The following is a 27,372-nucleotide window of genomic DNA, read 5'->3' on the forward strand; positions in this document are numbered from 1 at the left end:
ATGTACAAGGAAAGCTTTTGACATTCTCCATCTGAAGAATTTTACAACCCTCACAATTACTTCTCCCAAAGCATGACTTGGATTTTCAATGGCAACACAGTCCATGCCTACAGACCAAAATGGATCATCTGTAGGTAACACTGGGTTTTGTATGTGAGAGTGGAATCTTGAAAGTTACTGCTATGCGGCCAGTCAGGACAGTTTTCTTAGGTCTGTCCTCTGATGCCCAGAGAGCAGAACAGCTAAGCTCTCATCTTGCCAACAGAAGACACTGGGCAAGTCAAAAGGAAGGATAAGAAGCACCTTTGCCTGCAAATCAGAACTGGTTACAGATATCCAATACAGATATCATTAGGGGGAAAAAAAAAAGTGAAATCTTTAAAATCTATCAAGCTTTTTGGAGTATTCCAACATTCTCAGGTCACAAAGACAGACATTGGAAGATCACAGACATTATAAAACTTCAGCTAACTAGTTTGTTATTTCATTCTAAAGATCTTACTTACATTGAAAGTGCCAGATTTTCAGCCTGACCTGAATAGTCCATGTATCAAGCAGGAATTCAACCAAAGCTTTCAAAAATTACCCGGTTTTCAAGCTGCATTCAGCAAACCAAGGTAGCTTTCCACAGTAACATCTACAAACATCTTGTTACAAAAACAAATTTACAGAATCAAAACAAATTTAAATAACTGTGGAGAGTATTCAAAAGGTTTGTGTAAGTACCCTCCAAAACAGCCAGCTCTTTACCTGCATTAAATTTGTGTATGAGCTTTCACACAATTTCTGTATCAAAATGTTCCAAATCAAGGAAGCAAAACAATACAGGAAACAGATGTTTCCATCAACAGATTAAATTCTGGCCTCAGCAATATTCCCTAAAGGCTCAGTTTCCTAATGTCAAACATGGCTAAAGTGCACAAGAACAAATGCATGCAGAACTGGAATAAATCAAAACCTTTGTTTTGAAAGATGTGTAAGCACTACTGTATTAGACTAAGAAAATACTTTGTTATGTGCTGCTTATGATCATAAACAGAACACAATCCATGATCTTGATGAGGCAATTGATTTACTTGCCCCAGTAAGTCCATGGTGACTCCAAATTAAGTGGGAGTGTTGATTTGCTGGAGGGTAGGAAAGCTCTGCAGAGGGATCTGGACAGGCTGGACCAGTGGGCTGAGGCTAACTGTGTGAGGCTCAGCAAGGCCCCGGGCTGGGTCCTGCCCTTGGCTCACTCCAACCCCTGCAATGCCACAGGCTGGGGCAGAGGGGCTGGAAAGCTACAAAAGGCCCTGGGGGCATTGGTCAACAGCAGTTGAACATGAGCCAGGTGTGCCCAGGTGGCCAAGAAGGCCAATGGCACCTGGCCTGTGGCAGCCATGGTGTGTCCAGCAGGACCAGGGCAGGGACTGTCCCACAGTACTGGGCACTGCTGAGGCCACACCTTGAGTGCTGTGTCCAGTTCTGGGCCCCTCACTGCAAGAAGGACATTGAGCAGGTCCAGAAAAGGGCAACAGGGCTGGGGAAGGGTCTGGAGCAGAAATCTTGTGAGCTGCAGCTGAGGGAGCCTGGGGGGCTCAGCCTGGAGAAGGCTGAGCAGAGACATTATCAGCCTACAACCCACTGAAAGGAGATTGTAGCCAGGTGGGGGTCAGCCTCTTCTCCCAGGTAAGAAGTGACAAGATAAGGAGGAGTAACCTCATATTGCACCAGGGAAGTTTAGGTTGGATCTAGGGAAATATTTCTCTGCTGAAAGGGTTATGAGACATGGTTATGAGACATTGAACAGGCTGCCCAGGGAAGTCCTGCAGTCACCATCCCTGGAGGTGAAAAGATGTGTAGATGTGGCACTTAGGGACTGATTTAAGTGATGGACCTGGCAGTGCTGGGTTATGGTTGGGCTTGATCTTAGTGGTCTTTTCTAACCTAAAGAATTCTATGATTGTAAGTAAAAGTAATGTGAAGGCCTTGATACCTGCAAAAATGATTAATACACCAAAATAAAATGTTATAGAGGTATGTGCTTGTAAACTAAAGCTACACCTAAACAGAAACTTCAGACTTCACAAACAGAAAAGTTCATTTAAGTACCACAGGTCCCTGAACACCACTGAACACAGGCAGAATTTCTGGTTTAGTCCTACATGCCCCCCGCCTTTTCCAAATTTGAAAAACCCCAAGAACCCAAACTTACTTAGAATAATTGCTGAAATTCAGCTGGTTCTGTGAATGGATTGGTTTGGTGGGCTCAGAGTGATGGCTGGCAGGAACCTGTGCCGATGGCTTGTTTTCAAAACTCCTGCGGTCGAAGTAGGAGAGCTGCTTGCGGTAATACTCCTCATCCTCCTCGGGGTCGTAGTGGTTGGAACGCACAATGTCTTCAGGTGGCTTCACTTGAGGTCTCTGTGGTTCTGGGGCCCTAACCAAGAACAGTAATAATGGTTGCCTGGCCCAGTTGAACAAGCATAGTGCCCAAATTACAATTCTAGTTTGTAACCTAGCTAGTAATACAGTAATGTACGTGTATTTATTATAATTGCACTCCTTGCCTTTTTACCTACATTGCATGGGAATTAGACAGTTGTGACATACTATAAGGAAAGAAAATCCTTATTTCCCTTATACCTTACCTTTTCCCTTTTGTTTTGCTTTCTAATTAGCTCAATTTAAGACAGAAAAAAGTAGAACAAAGATACTTAAGTTCCTTCCTCAAAAATGCTGAGGAACTGTATCTTTCCCCCACCTCCCATCAATCAGACCCACGAGAACTGACTTCATGCCTGCTGATACACAAACCACACTGATACACTCAGCTCCTCTCTGCAGTTTTCTATTTGAAGCACCAAGATGTGTTTCTGAATATTCCAAACTCATATTGAAAACTAAATTTAATCAGTTGTGCATCTACCTGTAGGTTGTTTTCTCGTGCTCATACTGGCTTTGAGAAGTTGGTTTTGGACCACTCACACTTGTGAGTGCAGGCTTAGGTGCTAGTTCTGGAGGCTGTAAAGAAAAGCACAGCATATTCTCTTAAATTCTAATATTTAGAAGGATAAAGCACTTTATGACTAAGAAAATTAAGACTACTTTCCCTTACTCCAAAAGAAAAAAGAAGTACTAGCAAAAGAAGAATTATAGGAGCTTCCAGTATAACAAGATACCTGGCAGTGTTTTCACAAGAAGTGTTCAGGTTCTGCTTTTAAAACATACCACATTTAGGTTGCTGAAAGGCAATATTTTTGCTTCTGAGACAATATTTCACTTCTCGCAGTGCAGCCCCATTAGCAAAAATGCAGGATCTAAAAAACTTAAATGACTTACCTTGACAGTTGATGTATCACTGGTGTCCTTCATTTTTTCCAAAGATGGGGATCTTCTCCTTTCAAATATCTTAACCCTACTTCGCACAGACTGTGGTTTCATGGCTGGATCTTCTTCTTCCTCAGCTAGAGATGGTGGTGTAGGCAGTGGTTTACTGTTGGAAGGCAAAACTTCTGGTTTGGTTTGTGATGAAGGGGGAGGAGGAAGAGAAACACCTGAAGTGCTATGAGAAGGTTCATATTGTCCAGCTTTAGCATTGTAAGCTTGAGGAGGACCTTGCTCATAGCCCCTTATGTGTGGATCAAAGTACTGCTTGGGTTCAGGAGAGCGAGATATGGCTGACTGGTACGGCTGAGCCTCTGCCTTGTATCGGCCGTGGGCGTCGTAGCCCACCGCGTGTTGATCTTCGTATCGCACCTGTGGTAAGCTGAAGTTCTTGGGGGCATGCTCATAGCGAGGTCTGCTCTCATAGCTCATGGCAGGGGGCTCCTCAAAACGAGGTTGTGCTGGGTAGTAGCTGCGTTCTGTGCTCTCTTCTAGATTTTGTCTGGAATCAAGATCCCTAGGAGGCTGGTTTTCATAAGCTGTTCTTGTTTGGTTATAGGGCTGTTTCTCCTCGTAATATGTCCAGTGCTCCTCGTAGGGAGGCACACGGTCATCATAATGTAGGCGAGGGTCATAACCACGAGAAAATTGATCTACATAGTTTGTAGAGTCATACCTATAGGTTGACTGTTCATAATCCCTACTCGGCTGTTTTTCTGCATACTGAGCCTGGGATTCATAGATCAGATTTGGGTCTCTTTCCTGTCTCTGTACTGGGTGATTCATTGCTGGCTGTTTTAAGACGTAGCTTTGTCTGGATGCATCTTCATTAATGTATGGATCCTTTCGGTACACCTGTTAGAGAGAGACACTTCTCAGCTAAAATGAAGAGTAACCTCAGCTGCAGTTGAAAGGTAGTATTTGAAACAAACCCAAGTTTTAAATGTTGGCTTTAATTTTGTTTAAAAGCAGAATAGTTTGATGCAGATGTTTGCAACCAGAGGAGGCTGAACTTGGTGATTCAAGAGATCCCTTTTAGTTATATTTCTAGGAAAACAGGTAAGTAGATTAGAAGAGAAAGACAAAGGTAATAGCCTCTTGTCTGAGGCTTGGTGCTCAGGAGGGCACACACACTTTTATTCAAAATGTGGAAAGAGTGGAAGTGAAATATATAAATACAGAAAGATAGTTCTAGCTTTGCTTAAAAAGTTGATAAAGTCACTCAACAAACTGGAGTCAACTTCATGATCAACAATTCAGCATGATTTAAATTTTAGGGAAATAAGATTTTTCTCGAGGCCTCATTAACAGTAGAACGTTGACAAGCTAAGGAAGTCAAAGTAAAATCAAAATACAGAACGCAGCCTTTTTTAAAAAAGTTGTGTTTTGAGAAGTGAAAAGGATAGAGTTTGAAGCCATGCAGACAAAACATTACATGATGCTTTAGCAATTCAGATGAACTGGTTTTTGTAACCTGCATGATTCTCTTAGAAGAAAAAAAATTAAAAGGAATTCTTCAAATAAGGGCAAAACAAAGCTGATGTGCTAGCTTGATGTATAGCAGGAAATCAGCACAACAAGGCGGCACAGGTACCTTTGCTGGGTCTATATGCGGCGATAAAGATGATGGCTCTTGGTCTCTTAGTACTACATGAGCTCCCTCAGCACTCGCTGTTCTTGAGGGGCCCGCTTGTGGTTGGTAAGAGTTGTAAGGAGCAGCAGTAGGCTCCTCCAGTCTGACATTAGTTAGGTTTACATTAGCATTTACTGCAGAGGCTGATGAGGTTGCAGGGTTTGATTCAGGCGACGGGGAAAGGTAAGGGACTGCAGGTGAGGCTTCTGCTTTCTGTGAAGTGTTTAAAATATTTTAAATATACTGCTATTGAATCAATGTATGACTTTTTGATTTATATTAAAATAATTTAAGTGATGCTCTGACCAATGCAACTAGATGTAGAATGAAATGTACTGATAGTATCATGCACAAGCTCTTCCAAAAATTCATTAGGTTGAGGATTATGAAAGCAAAACATTTAATCGAAGTAGAATGGTACTTCAATCCCCCTCCTGTCAATGAGTCACTAAAACAGGCAGGGCAAGCCGATTCTCCAATTCACTGTAATGTATTGTTGCTGTTGACAGATTCTTGTACGTACACACAACACTGGTAAGCAGAATATAAATGGACAATTCTGATTCAAAAGAACTTGCAACCTGAAGTAAGTGTCTAGTGGTCAGTGTATAAAATGACTTTCTTACCGGCTGAGTAGTAGTTGGTTTAAATCCTGAAGAGTCTATTCTGAGATTTGGCTGTGGCTGAGCTTGAGATGCATAAGCAGGGTAAGTCTGAGCCTCATGATGCATTCCAGAAGAATCCTCTCGAACGGGTTCAGAGGAGCGTGTAATAGCAGATTCTGGAGGAGTCCCAACCTCATCATTTAGAGTTTCATCCAGTTCTTGATCAGTGTAAGCACCCCCTTCCGTGTCTGTGTCCTCATAGTCAGACGTGTGTCTGCTGTCTGTGCTGTACATGGAATACTCACTGCCGGGAGCGGAGAGGTAAGAAAGGCGGTCATCGTGTAAATCAAGATCATCACTTGTAGCACCATCTGCCTGTGGCAAACAGAATTGGGGTACACGTTTATTGAAATACCTTCTAAAGAACACCCTTACTCTTGCAATGTAGAACGTGGGAGTTTTATCAAATTCAGCATCAATATCATCACAAGGGACAGGAAATCAGGTTTCCATCACTGAATGTGTTGAGACCTAAAAGACTTATCTGCAGCCTAGCTCTTTGGAATAATTTTACTAAAGGACCAGATGGCTGTCAGAGTAAGGGGATAGTGCAGTGTTTACAGACATCAAAGTGCTTGGAAAAATAGAGAGCTGCACTTTTAAAGTGGTTTTATGATATCAGAATCATTAATTTGCAGGTACATATAAGGACCTAAGGTCTAATCCAGATCTAATTAAGAAACTCACAACAATTCCTGATTCATCATTTGCTTACTTTTAGTTGGCACTTCACTTGATAATAGTTCTTCAAAAGATGGATCTAATGTGCATAGAGTAACATGCAGCTCAAGAAGGTTAAGCGGGGATTTAGTGGGGAACACAGAATACTAACTTGTGATTTAGCATGTGTTTTCTCACAACTGTTCTCAGAAAGGTCAGTAAGAACATGAATATGCCACTTGCTTTTATAATAATGAAAAACACATTCCATCATCAGGCAATCCCGGCCCTGAGAACCCATGCAGTGAAATTCCCAGAAGTTCTTTGACAAAAACCCATCCAATCCCCACAAAATCTTCACAGCATTACTATATCCTCCAGTTAACAATGCAAATAACCAAATGCTCCCTTACTGCACAGCTACATGCATAAGGACAAACTGTACAGCTCTCATTAACAGAGTAAGTGCTATAATGCAGTCACAAACCAGTTTTGAGCAGCTCACACAGCCAGGAGGCATTACTGCTTTAGATCTTCACAGAAAACCTCTCATGAATACTGTTTTGCCATTTTCCCCCAAACATTATTTCTTACCTTTCCTTCTGAAACCCACACCAGTTGGTTCTGTTGTTGCTGAATTGCTTCCTTAAGAGCTCCATACCATCCTTCATTCATTGAATTCAAGTTAATGGTAGCTAGAAGTACAGCAGATTAATTTGACTTACAATTGCTGCAGAACTAGAAGAAGGAGCTGTACCATGAGTAATAAAAGCAATATAAACTAGTAGGTTAAAACTATGAGATTTAAACAGGGATGCAAAGTAGCATCCAAAGCAACCTTAAGGCCTGATGTGGTTCGGGAATGTTTTATCCCACAGGGAACGCTGAATTAACAGTAGCTTAGAATAAAGAGAGGCTTGAGTTTAGCCAGACTAAAACAATAAAGTTACATCATTTTCCTATTTATTCAAGTTTTGATTTTGGCTGATGATCCTGCAAAGCCACAAGACCTATTAGAAATGTCATTCTGATGTTTCAGATTGCTTTACATTTGAGCAGTCATGTGCAAATGATGCACACACCAATTAACTACTGGTTATTGAATGGCAAAGCCTGAGCAAGTCTGTCACTGCTTGACCTGCTCCATTTGCAGAAAATTCTGGAGGTAGAAGCTTCTCTCATCTTGCCTTCCCTTTCCTCTCAGCAATTCTAATCCAGTCTGTCTAATGACTTACTTGTGAAGAGGTGGTGATTATTTTTGCGGAGCTTGTGAGCTCTCTCATACAGCTTCCTGGCACTTTTTCGTGACTCTGGGCACAACCTCATCCTCATGGTCTTTACTCCCTGCTTAGAGTCAGGGTTTAGGAACACTACAATTGGATACCACTGGGCATAATTCAGACGGTCCACTGCATTGGGGGTGACATCTAACAAAGCATGTTTGTCCTGCAGTGACAAGAGGGACAGAGGCAAGAAAGTGAATCATTTATGTCCTAGATGAATTTTTTTTAACATACTCCACAAACTGATTTTGTATTAACTTTAGAGAATTCATTGTTTCAAAGTATTGATTTAAATCCTTCTCCGATTCGAACTAACAAAATAAAAAAAACCAAACTAATTCCAATATGAGCCTAAAGAGGCATAAACATTTTGAACTGCAGGACCACTGTATAACTCTAGGATTTTTAACATTTAAATATATATATTTTTTAAATCTCCTCAAAGTAAGCAGACACTGAAATAAAAAGAAGCCGTTTCCTATCAGCATTCTGTAAACAGGAAAAAAACCAAAGACTGAAACACAAGATATAGTCCCATTACACATTTCTATCTTCCTTTTTACAAAAAAATATCACTGTGAGTGCAGAACTTGGCCAGCTTTCATTCAATGCAATCAGGCACACAGCATGAAGCATGCTGACTTTGCTGCTATTATAGCTTTTTTCCCCTCTCATACTTCAGCATCTGAAAATCTTCCAGTTTTTTTTAAAGTAAGGAAATGAATAGGTGAACCTCATATAGTGCACTAATGGTATAGGTTTTAATGATATTAAGGAAGGGAGATGGAAGAACTCTTTCTTAGTCCTCACACTTATATAATAATTATGTCAAGTGATCAATTTGTACACTGGGGTGGGGCAAAACGACCAACTTCATAAATAAAGTAACGATTTCTAGCTATAATGTCACACCATGGCTTTAAATGAAAGAGGAAACAGCCTAAAAGAGCCTTAATGGAGAGAGGACAACAGCCTCTGGAACAAAGCCTAGAAGCACATCCAGGCTGCAGTTATTAATACAGAGAAGAAGGGTGATAGGGTTTTTCTTATTAACCAACAGAGAGATGAGAAAGTTATTTTTAAAGCAAACACAGTAAGTTACCATTCTACATTTAATACACCCAACACTTTACTTAATGCTATCAGTTTTACTTTTCTTGTATTAAAAGTCCAGTGACAACAGAAGACTTACTCTATCAATTATCTGCTTTATAGTGTGGAGACGAATAATGCCAGAACTGCGTTGGTCAGTACCAGCATCTCTTGGTTCACTTTCTGGTAAAGAGGACACAGTAAAAACCTACTGTAAGTTTACAACATATTCTACATTCCCTTATTAAGATAAAACAAACCATTTCATAGCTCAAGCTGTCAATTCGGCTTGAAGACACTTCTGATTACGTATCATACATGAAAGTCTAACCACCATTATGGCCATAAAAATCACATCTTTACAAAAGCACTTAAAAATAGGATGAGATACAGAATTAAAATGAAATTTGAGGTGGCTATAAATAGAACTAATATGTCTTAAGAGAATTATTAGCAGCAATGTAGTAGAAGAACTTACATTTAGTCTGTACATTTATATTGTCAATGTCTTGTTAAATACGTTAACTAAAGTAATAATGTAGAAACAATCTACCCAAAGAAAGCTATTTCCTAACTGCAGAAAAACCTGATCTCACACCTACTTGCAATTTGGAAGATATCTGGTTCTTCTCTAGCAAGTTTCTCCCGTGCAACATCAGCTATTGGACCAAAAATGGTTACAGGTCTCAGAAACCCAGCTAGAATTGAAGGAAAAAAGAAAAGTCAAGATATATTGACTGCTTAAACCAAATGCAAGAGACATTTAACTAAATAGGCTTTTCCAAACTAAAGCACACAAAGCTGTACAGTGCAGTAAGAGTGAAGCCATACCTTCCCGAAGAACAACTCTTTCATAGGCAGGAAACTTGGTCTGAACAGGTTGGGCAGAAAGATCCTCTCTGCTTTTCCGGAGATTTCTTTTTGAGCTCCGCAAGCCTCGGAATCTCCAAAAGTCTGCTCGGTCTCCTCCTGCTGTCTTTGGAAGCGTGTACTGTACACTAGCCAGCTGCTCAGCTCTAAGGTGACAACAAATCCCAGTTACCAAGAAGTCAGCTTCTGGAGTAATGCCTGACTAGCAAGCTCACACTCTCAAAAAAAACACTGCCACTGCTTGTTGTATTATGAACTACAAGACAACTACTGAGCCTGGTATCACATTTCTAAACCTTATTACATCCTTGTATTATCTCTTGTATTGAAAAGAAGATTTATTCAAGTCAAAAGCAAATCCACAGATATTTTACTTCAGTATGTTTTACACTGTTTCTTACTGAACCAATTCTATTAACCTGTGTCCTGCAAGAAGTCCAGTCATTCATGATACAGATGCCATTTAAAGCTGTGGGTTTGAATCAGTAATTTAACTATTGCAGGATCGTACCTGTTTTTGTTAGGTATGATACCTCTTTCCACTTCCTTATGATTCTTCCCAATTCGAATGGCCAGCCATGAACCTAGCTTGCCATTGTACAGAGTGTCCACCACCCGGAACACTTCACCTTTATTGAAACTTAGTCCATAAGGAGATTCCTTCTCATATTCAAAATGAGTTCTGATATAGAAAGAATCCCCTACATCAGACTCAACAATGCGACGATAGACTGAAAGAAGGAAAAGAAATCACAAAACACCAAATGTTATGTAAGTTCAAGTGATGTTATAATGCTCACAAGAATTACACAAAGCAATGCCTCACCTTAATTCTCCTTGTTCTAAATGTACTTTACTTCAAGAAGCCTTAATGTCTCAGAGCTGCTCTATTTTAAGCACCATAACTATTTATAGTAAACTCTACTAACATGAATTCAACTTTTATAGTCAAGAATTTGATCAAAGTGCAAGCTTACTTCATTTGCCCTGGAAGGAATTCATCTTGAGAAAAGAAGTTTGTATGTACAAACACATCAGCATAACCACTCATTTTCAATGGCATAATCACAACTGACTCTTCTACTTCCTCCAAGGATAATGCCAAGACATGGCTTAGGTGGTAGGGGCTATTCTGTAGAGGCATTTTTTGTTTGGGATTTTGTTTGTTTGTTTAGGGGGGTGTGGGTGTGTGTATACTGGCACCAGATCAGTCTCCACTCCATTTGCAGCGGCCACCTATCCCAAAGGCAAAAGGACTCAATAGTCTAAGGTGCCAATTACCTGCAGGCCAGCAGTTAGTTATTGCTCACTAGAGTTTTTAATGCTGTTCTAAGCAGTCTATTACATCATTTCCATGGTAATGGAATACACAAATATTTACCATCTTTTTTCTTCTGTGCCAAAATGGTGACCTCTTCGCCTTTAGGAAGATCAAGCAAAAAAAGGACAGCTTCTTCTCTGATGATATTTGTGAAGTCTACATTATTTACCTGGTATGAATGAAGCAGTCAGTTTGAATTAGCATATGAAATTATTACAGAGATTTAATGATACAATAGAAAATATGAATCTATTGCTACGATTTTTTTCTTACTCAATTTCATACATACCAAGTGCACATATCTCAGGATGCTCCTCATACCTCTAAAGAGTCCCACCTTATTTCTCAGTAAAAGCACAGCTTCCAGGAAAATAGGTAGCTGTTCACTTAATACTCATTACGGAGCCCCTATATACATCAGTGACCCACAGAGCACTCTGACAACTTAGTCACCCAACATGAAATCAAATAACTTGATAAACTCAATTAGACTACAAAATTTCATGTCAAAAACTTACTAACCTTCCTAGCAACAGTACAGTAAAAAGAGATCTTGCTCCTAGTAAATCATCTAATAAATACATACCGAAAAAAAGGTGTATGAACTACGAAGACAAAATATTCAATCCTACAGAAAGAAAACCTACTTTGGTACAACAAAACATTTGTAATGTTAACAGTTTTGACATACCCTGAGAATCTGGTCTCCTTCCTCTAATCCTTCTTTTGCTGCAGGGCTGTCTTCCAGAACACCAGCTACAAATATGCCAACATCATTGCCACCTGCTAGTCGCAAGCCCACACTATCTCCTTTTCTGAATTTTACCAGTTTCATGCTTGGCCTAGAAATTTAGAAAATATTCCACTTACTGGTGTAATAGCCCAAAATACCCTGGTAAATTTGAAGCATGCAAAGAAGTAATCTGCTTGTTAGTCAATTAGTGCATATGTTTTGCTATACATACCATTAACTGCTCATCAACTGCAGCAATACAACTTGCTCAATAGCAGCACTCCAAAAAACCCACCTGCATGTACATGTTTAGTATGGTTTGTCTGTCTTACACTCAGTGTTTATGTGAGACACTGACTCTCTCTTCCAAAAACATTCTTCCTTTTAAAAAGCTCTGCTGGCATACAGATCTATTTTGGCTCTGAAGAGATCAAGATGAATTTGAGGTCAAACCAAACTAGAATCTATTCTCAAGCACACTAATGCCCATAAAGGAGATGCCAGTTGAAGCAGACTTATTTCCATGCTGGGACATTGCACATTTCTGCAATAATCTTTATTCACTGCTCTCCAATTACTATGACAGGTAAAGAATATAATACAGTAACTTTCCTCTCTTTGGAGATGGGGACAGAGGAGTGAGAGACAAACCCTGGAAATCCTTTTCACCTGTTGGCTATTCTAAGGGAATAGAGTAGAAATAAGTAGACTTTACAATGGGAAATAACACAGTGTAAATGCCTACAAGTCTCAGAAATAAATCTCATGTCTTCATCCTATCATTTGTGAACAGAAGGGTCAGGACAGAGTACTGGACATCATATGAGAGCACAGAGAGAGGTTATTGACTACCCTGGATAAAAGTTTGGTTTGATAAGAAGCAGGCAGGTTCAAAGGGAGTTCAGAGGTACGTTACCGGAGCATTCCATCTTCATGGGTTGAATTGGGTAAAGGACCATCAGATGGACTGACTGGTAAATCCACATCTGGCTGACCTCCTTGTGCATACACTGGCTTTGGTTCTATGAAAATACCAAAGATTCCCAATGTCCATTTGGTCATTTAAAGATGTACATGTGAAGTTTAACTTAGTTAAGACTTGGTGACTTGTTCAGTAGCCTTCCCTCCACCCCACTTAGACCTACTTAAAAGTAAAATACTAGTAAACTTACAACAGAAGACAATCTCATCATGCCATTCAGAGCAGTGTGATTACTGGCCTAACTACTACTTCAGTAAATATTCCCAAACTTCCTTCACACCTCATTAGGAAAAAAAATTATTTCAAACAAGGCTGACTTTGAGCTAGTCTAATATTCCTGATCTTACCAACAACTGCACCATGTTCCTTTCAAATCACTGAACAGATTAGTTTGAAATTGGGAATTTCAGGCAACAATTGGGTAATTATGCCTATTTCTAATGTGACTCTGGTCCCTCCCATACAGTAACACAGTATTTTCCATTCTGGTCCTTCCCATACAGTAACGCAGCATTTTCCATTAAGTCTCTAATGAACCTTTGCTAGGCTAAGTCTCTGACCCTCCCAACAAATACTTTCCTCTCATCCTTTTCTGACACAATCAACTATGACAGTCATCTTGTCCTTGCCCCCAGTCTAAGCAGCAAACCATCACAGATTCTGCTAACCATCTCTCTAACATTTTATTACAGTCTTGGAAGGATCCTCATTTCCCCAGAGCTTTTGTGAGGCTGTTAATGATTATGTCCTTTGCTACACTTTTTAATCTCAGTTTCTCTTGGGCAAGTGAATTTTATCTGCAGACATTAATTTAAATATTAGCTTTATGTACCGATCTACAACTCCTCCCACCCAAACTAAGAATTTCCATGTGCCTCTTTCCATTCATGCAAGAGCAGAACATTTCTCCTTCTGCACCAACCAACAAAACCCCCAACACTATTTATCACTGGCTTGCTAGCCCCTCAGACCAATTATCAGTACATTATTTTGGATTAAGAACCATCTTAAGGGTTGCCTATCTGGCTGCCTTGGTATTATGCCAATTATTAATCTTCAGTATCTTACAGAACTGCAGAATTTATCTTTCTAAGCTGACTACCACATCCTTTTCCATCTTGGCAAATAAAAATTACTTCATTTGCCTCTCTTCATAACACTGCTGTAAAAGGTCAGCTCTTAGGACCATATTTTTAATAATGGCTGCTGTATCAGAAAACTTACTGTTCTTATTTTCAAGATCTTTCAGAGTCTACCAACATCAGAACCCTTTCAGCTCTTCACTAATCTACTGACTACTACATGCAGAAGTGTCACTGCTCATCCCTTAGGTCCTCAACTATTTTCAAGCTTGAATGTGCATTCTCTCATTGCACCCAGCCTTTCAGTAACAGCTCCCTCTAAACCATCTGCACAGCTCCTTTCTCCACTTGTAATTTCACTGAAGTGCCTCATTCTGTAAACAAAAATCTTGTAAGTGCCAGCCTGCCCGGAACAGCGTCCTGTATCATCTTTTGTTTTGTTTGTTTTGTTTTTTTTCCTTTTTTACACCATCTGGCTTTTATCTGCTGCCATTTAGCCTATCCTTTCCTTTTGGGAAAAAAGGAAGAGATTTTGTTCTGGTTTGATTAGCTGTACTGCATTTGTTAACCTGCCTTCTTTGTCCTTGACTCTAGTTAAGTGCTATATGAACAAAGCATTTTGGAGTTGTATCTTGGGAACAGAAGCTCTAAACTGGCTTAAATACATCGTTGTTACAAATATAATCTGCTACAGTAACCCATAAGAATACATTTACTGCTGAACACTCAGAAATAGCAGATTTTAATCTTGTCTGAGAAATCCATACAAAACTTTTTACAACCATCACTTATAACTATAACCTTAAACACTGAAATCTGACCCCCTATATAATGCCAGAACCCACAAGTTAGGTTTTCAGGACCAAAACTCTTAACATATAAATGAGATTATGGTTACAAAGACTGTTTGTATCCAGATATAAAAAAAATTAAGACTTGGTCTGTTTTAAGACTTGAAAGTCATTCCACAAACATGCAAGAGCATTAAGTCTTTCCTGGTCATCCATTCTCAACAACACAAATAATTAATATATTTTAATGCTTTTACCTGGGAGTGGTGGAGTTTGTTTTTCAGTTCTTTCAACTGTCACCTCTTCCACAGCTTTAGAAATATCATCTGCATTCTTTACAGGTGTAGAGACAGCTCCAGGTTTAGTTATTCTCTCATCTTCTCTGCTTCGATGACTATATTAGAAAAAAAGATTCCACTCTGCATACAGAACTGCTTCTATGACCTTTAGTCTACTAAGACTAAGCAATAAATACTTTCATTCATCAGGTTGAGGGTAAGGGATCACCATCACTATTTAGGAAGGTTTTGTTCTTAGACTATCACATTATTAACAGTTTTTACCATTTCTAAATCCTAGTGTTTTGTCCCTAATAGTGCATTAACAAAGGGCTTCCCTAGATACAGCAGTTAAGAGAGAAGCAGCACATGGGACACAGACTCTAAAGCTTCACACACACGTGCTGTATATTGATAGATATATAAAGAACTGAGAAGCAAAGGGAAGAAAGTAAGAAAATCCATTACAACAGTCTTTTTCTCACCCCTTCCTATAGAAATAATGGATCTCTTTAGACTTAATTCTTAGGTTTTGCTGTGACCAAGCTAATTTATCTGCTCCTTCTGTGTCAGCTGCCCTGAAACACAAGTGCTGCTGGTGTGGCACTTTTATCCTTGCAAAGCCCTGCCAAGGCCCAGGTAAATATGTTCCTCATTTCTCATCTCCTCAGAGGATAAGGCCCTCAATTCACAGCTATGACAAGAGGAGAGTGCATCTCATCCACACATTTTAGTCAAAACACAATTTGTTGCTTCTTATGCATTTCTTACACACACTTGGAGCACAAACTGAAGGAAGTTAGGACAAGTTATCTTGTTTTAAAATGATGAAAACAAGGAAAATTCTACAGAATATAATTTCTATTCCTTGAGTTCAAAAGATGATCAGGTATTCTTGTATTGTTGTACTGAGCTACAGCTACCAGCTGTACTACAGCAGAACTGAACATGTGCTGCATGTTGAAATGTTAACCACTACACTGCTATCTGATGAACACTAAATAATTGAATAGGGTTGGAACAGATGAATATTAATAATGAGCTAGAAAAATAAGGTTTCCTTCCTGGGACTTGGCAAATAAGCAAGGATTTAAAGAATATTTGAAGTAAGACAGACACAAATAGCAGCCTTTCATATTGTATCAGACTGACTTGCCAAGAAGTGGGGAAAAAGGTATTTTCTCAAGAATAACAATGGCTTGGTCAGGAGGTGCAAACCCATCTGCTCTCATTAAGAAGACGTCTGCACTGGAGGGAAAAAAGAAAGGAGTCCTGCACTACTAACAGCTAGATGGTGCTGCTGGGCAACAACGAGCATCCCTGCCCATAAAGCACAAATGGATCAAATCCTCATACAGAGCTAAGACTGATAAGATCCTCATCAGAAATAATGCTTCAAGAGTCAGAAATATGACTTCAGAAAATAGATTCCAGCAAGTCTGCTCATCCAAGACATGCAGTAAAGAATAAAAGAAATTAAAAAAAAAAATTGAAACACAAGTAGAATGTGCTTTCCTGAAGCAAAATGAAGTCTAAAATATGAGAAACAATGCTTAGCTATTCAGCCAAGACATACTACAACTTCTCAGTGCATTCCTCTGCCAGTTTTAAACCATGTGCCTGAAGGCAGCTAAACAGAATACAGGAAAGTACTCCAATCTCCACAACAAACTGTGAAGAGAAGCACTCTTGCATTATAAACAACCATCTTGTTCTAAGTCATTGATAAAAACAAGCACAGTAGCTTATTTAAAATCCCTATTCATGCCTCTTTCTATCCAGATAGAGTCCCTTTTGGAGGCTCCCACAGTTGATTACAATCCCACAGTTGATTTACTATGTCTAACAAAGTAAAAAGTAAGCATTTATCCTTCTACTTCATTCCCAAACATCACTGATAGAAATTTTCTTATTCCTCTTTTGGATTTCCAGTTTAGGTGCATAAGATAGACAGTATCAGACTAAAACATGACTGGACTGGTCGTTCCCTTGAAAATAGTTCCTGGCTTATTAAAAACAGGTACAAATATTTAGCTATTTAAATGCATGCTAAGTGTCCTAGAAACAAAAAAGTTCTGTAATGTTATAACATTACAGAATTAGCTGCAACTAATTCCACTCCCCAAAGATTTCTGGATAATGAGCACTAGTTAATCAGACACTACAGTTAATTTCCCCATGAGCCCTCTCCACCTGTTTCCAAGCATCTCCTAACATTTGAAAGGAGCATTACTCTCAAGTAACAATAACTGCTTATTTGCTTTAAAAATAAGGCAAAAAATACTATAGTTACTACACAAAGACAAAATTCATTTTACATTTCCCCTACACAGTCCAAAGCCATTGTAATTTTATGCTGCTTTGATTCCTGTACACATCAAGAGAATGCAAATGTGGAAGCTCTCAAGAACAGTAACTAAAATACAGACACTGAGGGCACAGCATAAAATAGGCAAGTATCTGAAGCAACAGGTTCCTAGACTGCTGCAATGTGTGCAGGCAAATACACACTGCAACTCAAAAGCCTACAAAAAGTCAGGTGTAGTCTACCTAAGACATGAAATTTTAAATGGGAAAAAGTTGCTAGAACAAAAAGGAAACATCAGAAAAGCAGGGGAGTAGATTTTTTTCCTTGATTTTGCTTAAACTTTCCAGTAAACCCTGAATATTTCACATTACAAGCTGATACAGGAAACAACTTGATGCCACCACTGGTTCCAGGTGAGGGAAATTTGTATAAAACTGACAGCTGCACTTCCCAAGAGACAAAAGTGTTGTTCCCTGTGTGCACTGTGACACTATTGTTTAACATCTGTGCTGTGTCAGGGCCCCCTTTACCTCACTTCCTCTCCCTGACATCTTTTCAAAGTGCACTTACCAGACACATGTTAAAATTACAAAATACATTCAGCTACATGTTAGTGCTACTAATGCAGAGCAAGAGATGACTTGCAACACACAATGTTTGTCTCTACAGAAAATTATGGAAAATATGAACTTGCAGGCTCTTATTAAATGTGATTTTAGCACATCTCAAACTCTTTAGCATAAGAAGAGTAAGAGCAAAGTAGCATCTTCCTAAAGCCATTAAAAACAGGGCTGATTTTTATCTTATATTCTAGTTTTTTAGCTTGTTTAGAAAATGGACAGAACAACCAACCTCTCACCCTACATATAAATTGCCAAGGGTATTACAGAAGTCAGCTTCATCCTTCCACTAATAATGATGATCTCTACAGTGATTTCTTCAAATCCTACTTGCTGAGGCTGAAGTGTGCAATGTATCAAAGGATGTTGTTGCTATTCCAGTATCTAGGTGAGGAAGTCAGCATAGGAGACTGAGTTCCCAAGCAGAAATTCTTTCAATTAGTAAAGGGCAGCCCAGAGATATCATCTGGGAAGATTGGCAGCACCTGGCTTTAAATGCCAGTCTTTGGGATGGGTCACACCAAAAGCTTGCCCAGCTCAACAGCTGCTCAGTGCCAGCAGTAAGAGCAGATAGCTAAGAAAGGATGTGTGCTACTAGTCCTGAGGGAATCTCCAGCTTGGCTACAGAGACCTCTTTTGCTCAATCTAACTTTTTAAGTACAACTCTTCATAGATTATAGAAAGCAAAATTAGCTCTTTCTGTGAGTAAGTAAAGAAAAATGTTTTAGAATTTGAGTTTTTAAAAGACTGTTCAAGAGACATCTGTGAACTTTCTTTAGACTAAAGAAAACTACAGCACTATTTAATGCTTTACAGAATGATCAAACAGCAATTATTCTGGAAACCCTATACCCAGGAACATTGCAAGCAGCCTGCTGTACCTACCAGTGAGGAATACTGGAAGGTGGATAACACTGAAGACCCTGTCAGACCCCAATGCAATACTGAGGCAGATCTGTTAGCAGATTTCTGTACTCTAGTGCAAATCAAGAAACATCAGTCTGTACTCAAGGACTAAGAGGATTCCCCTGGAACTCCCCTCCTCATTAACATACAAACACTTGGCAGAACAGTGGCTAAATAAAGACTCATTATCTTCAATACATTTTTAACATCCTCCTCAAGCTCACTTGGAAGACTTTTTGCACATTTCTTCCTCAGCCCTTTCTCAAGCCTTTTTCTTCCTCCAGATTTTCCAGCAAATTCAAAAAAGAGTAAGGAGTTAACAACTAATTTGATCTCACAGTAGATTTAAATTTGCACAAACAACCATTTCAAAGAGAAGTTGCTCTCAACATGTTTTTCCTCACATGGCTCAGGGCCCAGATTTTCTGATCTTGAAAGGGACATGTTGCAAAGGAAGTCAAGCCATGCCAAAGCAGCTCTTGCTCGTACAGAAGAGGTAACGGATGCATTCAGAGCTGAGATAACTTCAAAGTTCCCTCTTGGGGAAGGTTTGGTTCTTACACAGTTTGGTCTACAGGGAGGAAGTGACCATCTACCTAAGCCTCTGCAATAGGACAGGAAAGCACTAACACTAGGCTAAGGCAGTCATAGTTCTAACAGGTTTTTTTTTTGGTTCCTCTCTCCTCAAGCTCTATCAGGCTGTACTAGAAATGCATGTCAAGACAAACAGTTTGGAAATATGGCAGAGATCTCACAACCTTCACAATCAAAGCCCTGCCTCTGGGATCCTGCTTTCAAGTGTTTTCAATGAATGTGGTTCCTACCTAAAAACAAGCTTTCATGCCTTGTGGTCCCTCTGAACAATGCACACATAAGAGAAGCAAAAATATCTGTAACCCATAACCCCAAGCAGGTGTACATGCAGGTACAATCTCTCTTGCTGTTGTATTGATCTTTAAAAGACTCTAAAAGCCTTGAAGGTATGTTATTTTCCCCTTGGGCAAACTAATTTTATTAATAAGCAATCAGGCATATCTTTAATGAAATAGCCAGCTGCAATTTGGTTTTTCAGAGTTTTTGAACAGCATCTAAAAATATTCAGATAGAGGCTCTGAATTTGAAATTTGTACAGATCAATTCTAATTTCTGCTCCATCTTATTATGAGCAGTCAAAAAAGAAATTTTTCTCATTCAAATATTTAATAGAATTTGAAATTCAACACTGAAACGCTATTTCAGTAAATTAGAACGTCTATTTCCAAACTGTGGAAATGCAAAAGTGGGCAGATTTGTTATTCAGGACTAAAGTTTCATATTTCAGGAGAAAAAACTGCAAACCATACAGTACATTACTTCTCTCTGAATTCATATCAAATTAGACTTGCATACTAAAGAAAGATAATCAATGCTTCCATTACCAAGTTCAAATATTAATAATAGAGTGCAAAAGCTAAACCTGTTGTGAAATACACCTTGTTTTGCAGGAACTAAACGTATTCAGAAACATAAGACAACCTCATGCCTAAACAAAGCAAGATTTCAGCAAGTTTACCCAGGCTGGACATGCAACAGGTCATCCCAAATCTACTTGCAGCTAAGTGCTTTCTAAAACCAAAATACAACTACACATTATTTAGCAATACATATTGCTATCAAACTTTTATTGTCATCCATACAATCATGCTCTATGATTATGTTTAAAGAAGATGTAACACTAAAGAAAGGCTCAGTTTCTCCTCAAGTCTAAAATATTCAGATCATTATAATCTGCATCTCTAGAGACAAAGAATGTCATATTACTGCCTCCATAGTTCTGCTTCACATTTGTTACACCTTATAAATCCAAGCACTCCTATAACTTATATGTTACATTAAATAGTTGATTTAAAAATAATACAAGGCTGCCATCACCTGCCGTTGCTGGGCTGCTGTGGAGAATGTCTGGAATGGTCTGAAGGCTCTGACCTCTGGTCAGGAGATCGTGAACGACTGCGGCGGGGCCTGTCATGTGATCGGTTGGAATGATCTGATGCCAGCGACTGAATTTCTGAAATGTCTGTTAAATAAAAGTTGTTTTTTCATGAAATGATCGTAATTTAAATGGTGGCATGACCTGCTTAAATGGGAATAAGCTTTTGCAGAGAATTTTTATGAAGATGTTAAATCTATGCTTATTATTACACGAAAACCAAACTTAATATTCCTGAAAGAACAGCCACAAGAACAGGGACTGTATCTTTTTCTCCACCATTTTTGAAGGAGTGGATTTCAATCACATTCAAACAAAAATTTACCCCTATTACAATCTTGCTCTTAACTCTTCTCCTCCCCACCCTCTCATCCCACTTAGCTATTTCAGATCTTGACAACATAGGGAGTTCTTTCCTCTTTAGAAATCAAGTTTTTATACTCACCATCTCTTTCTGAAGCATTAGCAGAATGAATACTGTCAGAAAGATCAGGGACATTCAACAGTGTGGCTCGTTCATCTCTCTGAACAACCATCTTCAATTTGCCTTTTGACCTTTCTATTAATGTTTTGGCATCTGCTAAGGACATATTTTCCGTCACTGTGCCATTTATCTGGAAGAGAGCAGGAAAAAAGAACAGATATAAACTTACTAAAAAAATCCCAGTGAATCACCAGCAAAAAGAGAGGTGTTCTATCTGATATTTGGAAGTAGTTAAAATATTTATCAAATTGCTACAATACAATGAAAGACCATTGGACTCATCCAAAATATTGCATAATATAAAATTATTTTCAACTTTCAAAGTTAAAGCATCCAGCACTAATACAAAACTTGTAAAAGATTAGTTATATTTTTTGAAGCAGCACTGCTATACTCAGAGAGCCAAGAATGGTCCATTTTTCTGCACCAACATATCCACAGAACTATCTTGAAATAAAAATTGTTAATATGAATTAAAATCACAGAATAGCCTCAGTTGGAAGGCACCTCAAAGATCATCCAGTTCCAACCACCTTGGCATGGGCAGGGACACCTCCCACTTAAAGCCCCATCCACTTGCCTTGGACACTGCCCGGGGTGGGGCACAAAAAATTAACCCCTGGGTATATTTATTTCACTAAAAAACCAACCAAACAAAAAAACTAACCCGAAGGCAAGTTTAAGTGCTGCACAGTAGCACAGTTCCACAACATTTTACTTATAACTAAGCAAAGCTTCAATACTTTTCCAATAGTCTTTATCATGTATTTACAGTAGGCAATTTTTGTCTGAATTACACTTTGGGAATAATACCAAAAAGGCTTAGTAATTTTAGTTTTCTTAGAGAAGCTGATTCATATTAAATTTGATCTTTAAAATAATTTAATGAAAAGCGACACATCTTCTATTAACTATAATCATGTTACTGGCACAGCCAATTCCAGGCAGAGTTGTATCAGTGAGTTTTGCCTTTGAACAACCATCATCACCATACACTGTACCTTCAGTACAACATCTCCTTCCTGGATATTGCCATCTCTTGCTGCCAGGCTATCCTGTGATATTTCTTTCACAAATATGTGACTTGCCAACCGCAGACCATATTCTACATAAGAAAAGAAAAAAGAAAAGTGATGAAGTTACAGTAGAAAAGAGGGAGGTATCTGGAGATTTACAACACTGATTTGTATAGCATTTACACAGGCAACACAAAGGGGAGAGTGAAGCTGGCACACAATGGGCTGTAACAGGATATGTCACAGCTTTACCTTTATATCAGTCTCTTTTTCTAACACTGCCTATAATCAGAGCTGTAGTTCAACAGCCTAACTGAGGTGCTACCTACAATTTTTCGTGTTCCAAACAAGACACCCAGCTTGTTTGGACACCCAAACAAAGACACAGCTAAAGCATAGGTATGTAACTGCTGACTACCAGATGTTGGCTGCAGCTGGAATTTATTTACACTATATAGTACTTTACCCTTAACAAAGCACACAGATTTTGAAATATGAAAAACAGAATCAGAAATAGAATAGCACTTTTTAAGTTTTCAGCCAGCTACTGGTAAAAGGGACAAACTGGTCACAGCACTGTTCATTCAGCCCACACAACACAGCGGAAAGCAGTAAAAGTTTCAGCAAGAGATGCCCACACAAGTTACCTTCATTTTTCCTGGATTTCACCAGTGTGACTTTGGTGGGCTTGGCAGGCTGGCTGGAGGTGACAGACCTCCTGTCTGACCTGGGAGACAAGCTCCTGTCCCTGCTGGCGCTGCGCTCCCTGACCCAGCTCTTCTCGTGCCTCCTGCCGGCGCTGGGGCCGCCGCGGCTGCTGCGGGGGTCGCGGATCTCCTCGTCGTAGCTGTCGTCCTCGTTCTCAGACACCGGGTCAGGCTCTGCTCGAGTCACTGGGATCTGAATCTTCTTCATCCTTCGGATAGTCTGCAACCCAACAGCAGCAATCAGCCTCTGGCTGTGGAATGCTAATGGTGGCACTAATGTCAGAAGCCAAGCTAATCCCAGCATTCACAACATGCAGATGTATTGGTGAATGCTCTGAATTGTTGCATCCTCATTAAAAAATTATATCCAATTAATTCTTATTATCGATACAGATTATTAGAAACCTGTTTTTGCAGTTGTTTTCGTCCTTTTTAATGTTTTTGCACAAGTGGCAAAAAAGGGTAACAATCAACAGCCTTTGTAGCACAACACCATATTCTGTCTTCAGAGTTGCATATTTGAACGCCCGCTCTTTGCTTAAAACCACAAAATCAGTTACTGGCACTGCTAAAACCCTTTCTTGCTAACATGTAATCTAGTGCATACTCAGTATGCTATTGACAGTGATTCTCCTCAACTTTGAAGTCTCCCAGTCTTCCAAAAAAATGTTTATGCAAGACATGAAGGAAGGGGAGCAGTCACTCTGGAAGTTCAAAGTTGGTTTGTACAGCACAGACAGCTGGTTCCAGAATATGAGCCAGCCTTGTTCAGAGATTTATTTGCTATGTATTGCAGAACAAAACCAAGTTCTACCAAAAAGTTTTCATTAATTACTTTTTTTTAGTCTAAATCTACACACTAAATATTTAAGATACTGAAAGCCCTGCACAGCTTGCCACACATTGCTTTCTGTAAGCTTTAAAGAACTGCTGCCAAATCTACAAATGCAAAACATCACACTTTCTTTGCAACTGCATTAAAGCACATAAATGCACTAAAAATGTGTCAGCAGAAAAGCTTTTCTACAAGAGCTAGAAGTCTGTTTTCATTAATTAAGCAACTTCTAATCATTGTGCATTTTTTATTCTATTTTTTTGTAACATAACCCCCAAACTTCTACAGAAAGCTGGACTACTACCCTTTGGTGATGACCCTTTTCTGTTTTGCAAAAGTTCAAAGACCAACCACTTAGAATAAGCCTACAAAATTATAGGAATTAAAGTAATTATACTTATTTTGGCAAAGTGTTTACTGAGCACAAAAAGAACTGTTAGTGCCTGAACAGCTTGTCCTTTAGCATACACCAGCCTTTGAAAAACTCAGTAAAAGTGTATCCAACAAAGCAAACAAATATTAAACAAAGCTGACTTGCCACAATTTGGCAATCTGAGAACTTTACCATAAAGAAAAGGAGTCTGTGCCACACTATGCAACCATCATTATTCACATTTGAAAAACATTTTGAGTGACCCACTTGAAAAACATACCATGATCATCACTTAACCTGACACATCACACAGGTGTTATTCAAGTACCTTGCAACATGCCTGAATTTCATGGCAGACATTACACTATTTCACTTTTGCTCTATGACTATGGAACTTCAAATCTTCAGGACATTCACTTACAATTTTGGCATTCTTCCCACTTTTCCTCAGCTGCTGAACAGCAAACGCATGCTCCACATTATCCATTGAAACTCCATTAACCATTGCAACACGGTCATTTTCTCTAATGAAAAACATCACAAGACACACTATAAATACTTTATGCCAAAAGGAAAATATTGGTGAATAGGTGCCCCCAAGCAAACTGCCTGCATTACAAACCTACTACTCCAACAGTTACAGACAGACAACTTGAGACCAAAACAACTGGGAGGTTAAGCTACTACTGACAAAGATGAATGCCCCTGAATCAGCACCCAGGTACAGTTTGGCACTTACTGTAGCAGTCCTTCTGCTGGGCCTCCTTTCAGCACATCAGAAATAACTATTGATGTCTCGCCACTCTGAAAGTGAGGATTATCTCTTCCTCCAGATATTGCAATACCAAATCCAAATCCAGGGGCCTATAAAAACAAGAGAAATACTTTTACTTTCCAGTATTTAATGGTCACAATTTGCATTCCCATACCAAACACAAAAACATCCCATGAGATCAATACAAGTTTTTGAAAGAAGGCAGGATCAATGAACCAATCAATGCTATGCAATCCAGTAACAGGAGATAGATTAAAAATAAACCCTTTTAGAATGCAGAGAGTTTTGGAGTAACTACCCAGTCTCTTCCAAGAGATTAGAGTTCTCATTTGCATTTTTATGGCCTGGACCTTAGGAGGTCATCAGCAAGACCTCAATCTTCAGCAAGCACAACAAACTATTGCACTGAGCTGCAACTCTCAAGCCCTATATCATTTCCTGCAACACTTTCTTTGAGTTTTCCCATTATGGTATTTACCCAGCTCGACCTCAGCAGCTCAGGAGCTGACAGGACTGCAGCACACAGGAGTATGACTGCAGGCTCAGTTCCTACGAATAATACCAAGATCACTTGTACCATTAAATACATCAAAACCTTGTCAGCACTTGCAAATCATCTGCATCTTAACAAAAGTAATTTGCTTCAATCTTTTCCCTCTAGGGTGACCTGCCACTACAGCAAGGTCAATGCCTCTGAAAAGTTATTCCTGTTAGATATTTCAAGATACAACAATGATGCTTACATTTCTGCCTGGAAGCAGCGAGGGTGGGAAATAAGCTTTCTAAATATAACAGATCTGCAAACCATCCAGCTCTTTTACCATTGCCCAGAAAACATTTTGATGATATTACCATTTAAATGCTGTATTTTACTCAAGAATTTATTCTGCAATTTTCAACTACACAAAATGCAGTCACTGGATGGAAAATATCAGATTTGGGTCAGTCTCACCCCTCTATTTCACAGACTTCACCTTCCCTTTTTTTGACTTTTTAACAAACATGACCCAGCTTCAGCAAGGAGTTTCATAACCTTACTGTGATAGCAGAGGCAACATGGCAGTCTGCATCTGGCTGCAAGATGCATGATGTTCAGCTTTTTGGACATTAATTACTGCCCAAAACCAACCTGTTCCCTATTCCCTCCCAAAACAGAGGTCATAAAAAGATGTTCCAGACTTGCCTGTAAGCAGTGAATAGGAACAGAACTAAAACACAGATTTGGAGATTCACTGTTCAGAAGCAGTTAGTCCATACTTTGCCAAGAAGGAAGTTGATCTAAGTCTGGGGGACTGGGGAAGGGGACAACACCTCACTGCTTCTTTTACATCCATTTTCATTCATTAGAGGATGAATGGACTTATTTTCAAAATACATCCCACACAGATCAAGCAGAAATCAGGGCTGGGATGCAAGAATTAAGTGAAACTTGGTGCCATGAAGGAGGATCTGAAATGTCCACTTGTGACCAGAGCTGAGGGTTTTTTAAGTTTTATTTTTTAAAGTCAAAGAGAATATATAATAGCCTACACAAATATGTTATTAAAAAACCTTCCAAAACAGTAATATTTCCCCTCTCATGACACTCCTACTTTTAGTTTTCCATTACTTTAAAAACCAGAACTTAGTTTGCACCATATTTGGGTGGGGAAGGAAAGGGAGAAAAGAGATAATAGCAAAGACATTTATGTCAAACTTCATTTAAATATTATCTTTCCTTCACCATAAACAAAAATGTTTTTAGAATTCTCCACTTATGGTAAGGAATACAGACATCAGGCTAAGGGCAGCAGAAACTCACTGGTAACCTTATCTTGCTGCTTGCCATACTACTTTTAAAGGTAGATTTGCAAATCAAATCAGTATGGAGATGAGTACATTTCATACTTTGATGTTCTCTTCCAGAAGCCCTGAAACAATGCAGTCTCATACACAGACAGTTAAAAGGGCCTACAAGTCAGATAAAGAATTTCTAATAAAATAAATCAATGTCTTCAGAAACACTCTCAATTCAAAAATCAAATCCTAAATGCTTCTGAAAATTTAAGTGGTCACATAAGAAGCCTTCTAGTAAAAACCAGCCTACCTACTTTCCATTTTATCCTGCTGCCTATCATCATCTTGAGAGACAACTGCCTATCAGAAGTGCTGAGCCTAGCTCCTAGACATGTCTGGACATAGCAAGATGTTGATCACTACAGATTATACAAGATACTAACATGTACCTTAAGTAAAACTGCATTAAATAAATCCTTGTATCACAACTTCACCTGTCAGATGTTGTAGAAAAAAAAAATCCACAAAAAAAAAAAGCTGAACTATTCTACTTTCCCACAGGAATGCAGTGTGGGACAGGCTAAAGGCAGGTACATACCTGGTGTCTGTGCTTTGGGGGAACGACACACATCTACCACAGACTCACAGAACTTAGCTCCAAGTAGGAAAAAACCCATGTGATATACAAACTACATGGTTCCTCCTTCAAGTACTTTGCAATTAAGTATATAAACCCAGAAGCCCTCTCAATAAAAGATAAACTGTAGCTACCAAATAAGTTTTAGCTGAATCTGAGACTGGCTCAATCTCTTAAGAGTTAAGTAGCAGTCACTCCAGGAAACTG

The 27,372-nt window shown here is 39.1% G+C and overlaps 1 protein-coding gene across 6 annotated transcripts in view; it reads right to left on the reverse strand.

The window, feature by feature from the left end:
* TJP1 (tight junction protein 1) overlaps positions 1–27,372 on the reverse strand; it is a 156,510-nt gene that overhangs the window by 11,552 nt on the left and 117,586 nt on the right. For 4 of the 6 annotated variants that reach the window (XM_063169551.1, XM_063169550.1, XM_063169554.1 and 1 more), the window contains 21 exons: positions 24,717–24,841; positions 24,399–24,501; positions 22,710–22,989; positions 22,048–22,151; positions 21,008–21,176; positions 20,505–20,649; positions 14,739–14,875; positions 12,543–12,648; positions 11,585–11,735; positions 10,954–11,062; positions 10,084–10,303; positions 9,534–9,718; positions 9,305–9,400; positions 8,803–8,885; positions 7,563–7,773; positions 6,922–7,022; positions 5,629–5,982; positions 4,964–5,215; positions 3,325–4,224; positions 2,912–3,006; positions 2,198–2,422 (listed from right to left, as the gene is read on the reverse strand). In XM_063169551.1, coding sequence (XP_063025621.1) covers positions 2,198–2,422; positions 2,912–3,006; positions 3,325–4,224; positions 4,964–5,215; positions 5,629–5,982; positions 6,922–7,022; positions 7,563–7,773; positions 8,803–8,885; positions 9,305–9,400; positions 9,534–9,718; positions 10,084–10,303; positions 10,954–11,062; positions 11,585–11,735; positions 12,543–12,648; positions 14,739–14,875; positions 20,505–20,649; positions 21,008–21,176; positions 22,048–22,151; positions 22,710–22,989; positions 24,399–24,501; positions 24,717–24,841 — 4,151 coding nt within the window. The remainder of the gene's footprint in view (positions 1–2,197; positions 2,423–2,911; positions 3,007–3,324; positions 4,225–4,963; positions 5,216–5,628; positions 5,983–6,921; positions 7,023–7,562; positions 7,774–8,802; positions 8,886–9,304; positions 9,401–9,533; positions 9,719–10,083; positions 10,304–10,953; positions 11,063–11,584; positions 11,736–12,542; positions 12,649–14,738; positions 14,876–20,504; positions 20,650–21,007; positions 21,177–22,047; positions 22,152–22,709; positions 22,990–24,398; positions 24,502–24,716; positions 24,842–27,372) is intronic. The other 2 variants (XM_063169555.1, XM_063169552.1) reach the window with 1 other exon arrangement.

The sequence above is a fragment of the Melospiza melodia genome, chromosome 15 (genome assembly GCF_035770615.1).
Source record: "Melospiza melodia melodia isolate bMelMel2 chromosome 15, bMelMel2.pri, whole genome shotgun sequence".
Classification (NCBI taxonomy): Eukaryota; Metazoa; Chordata; class Aves; order Passeriformes; family Passerellidae; genus Melospiza; species Melospiza melodia.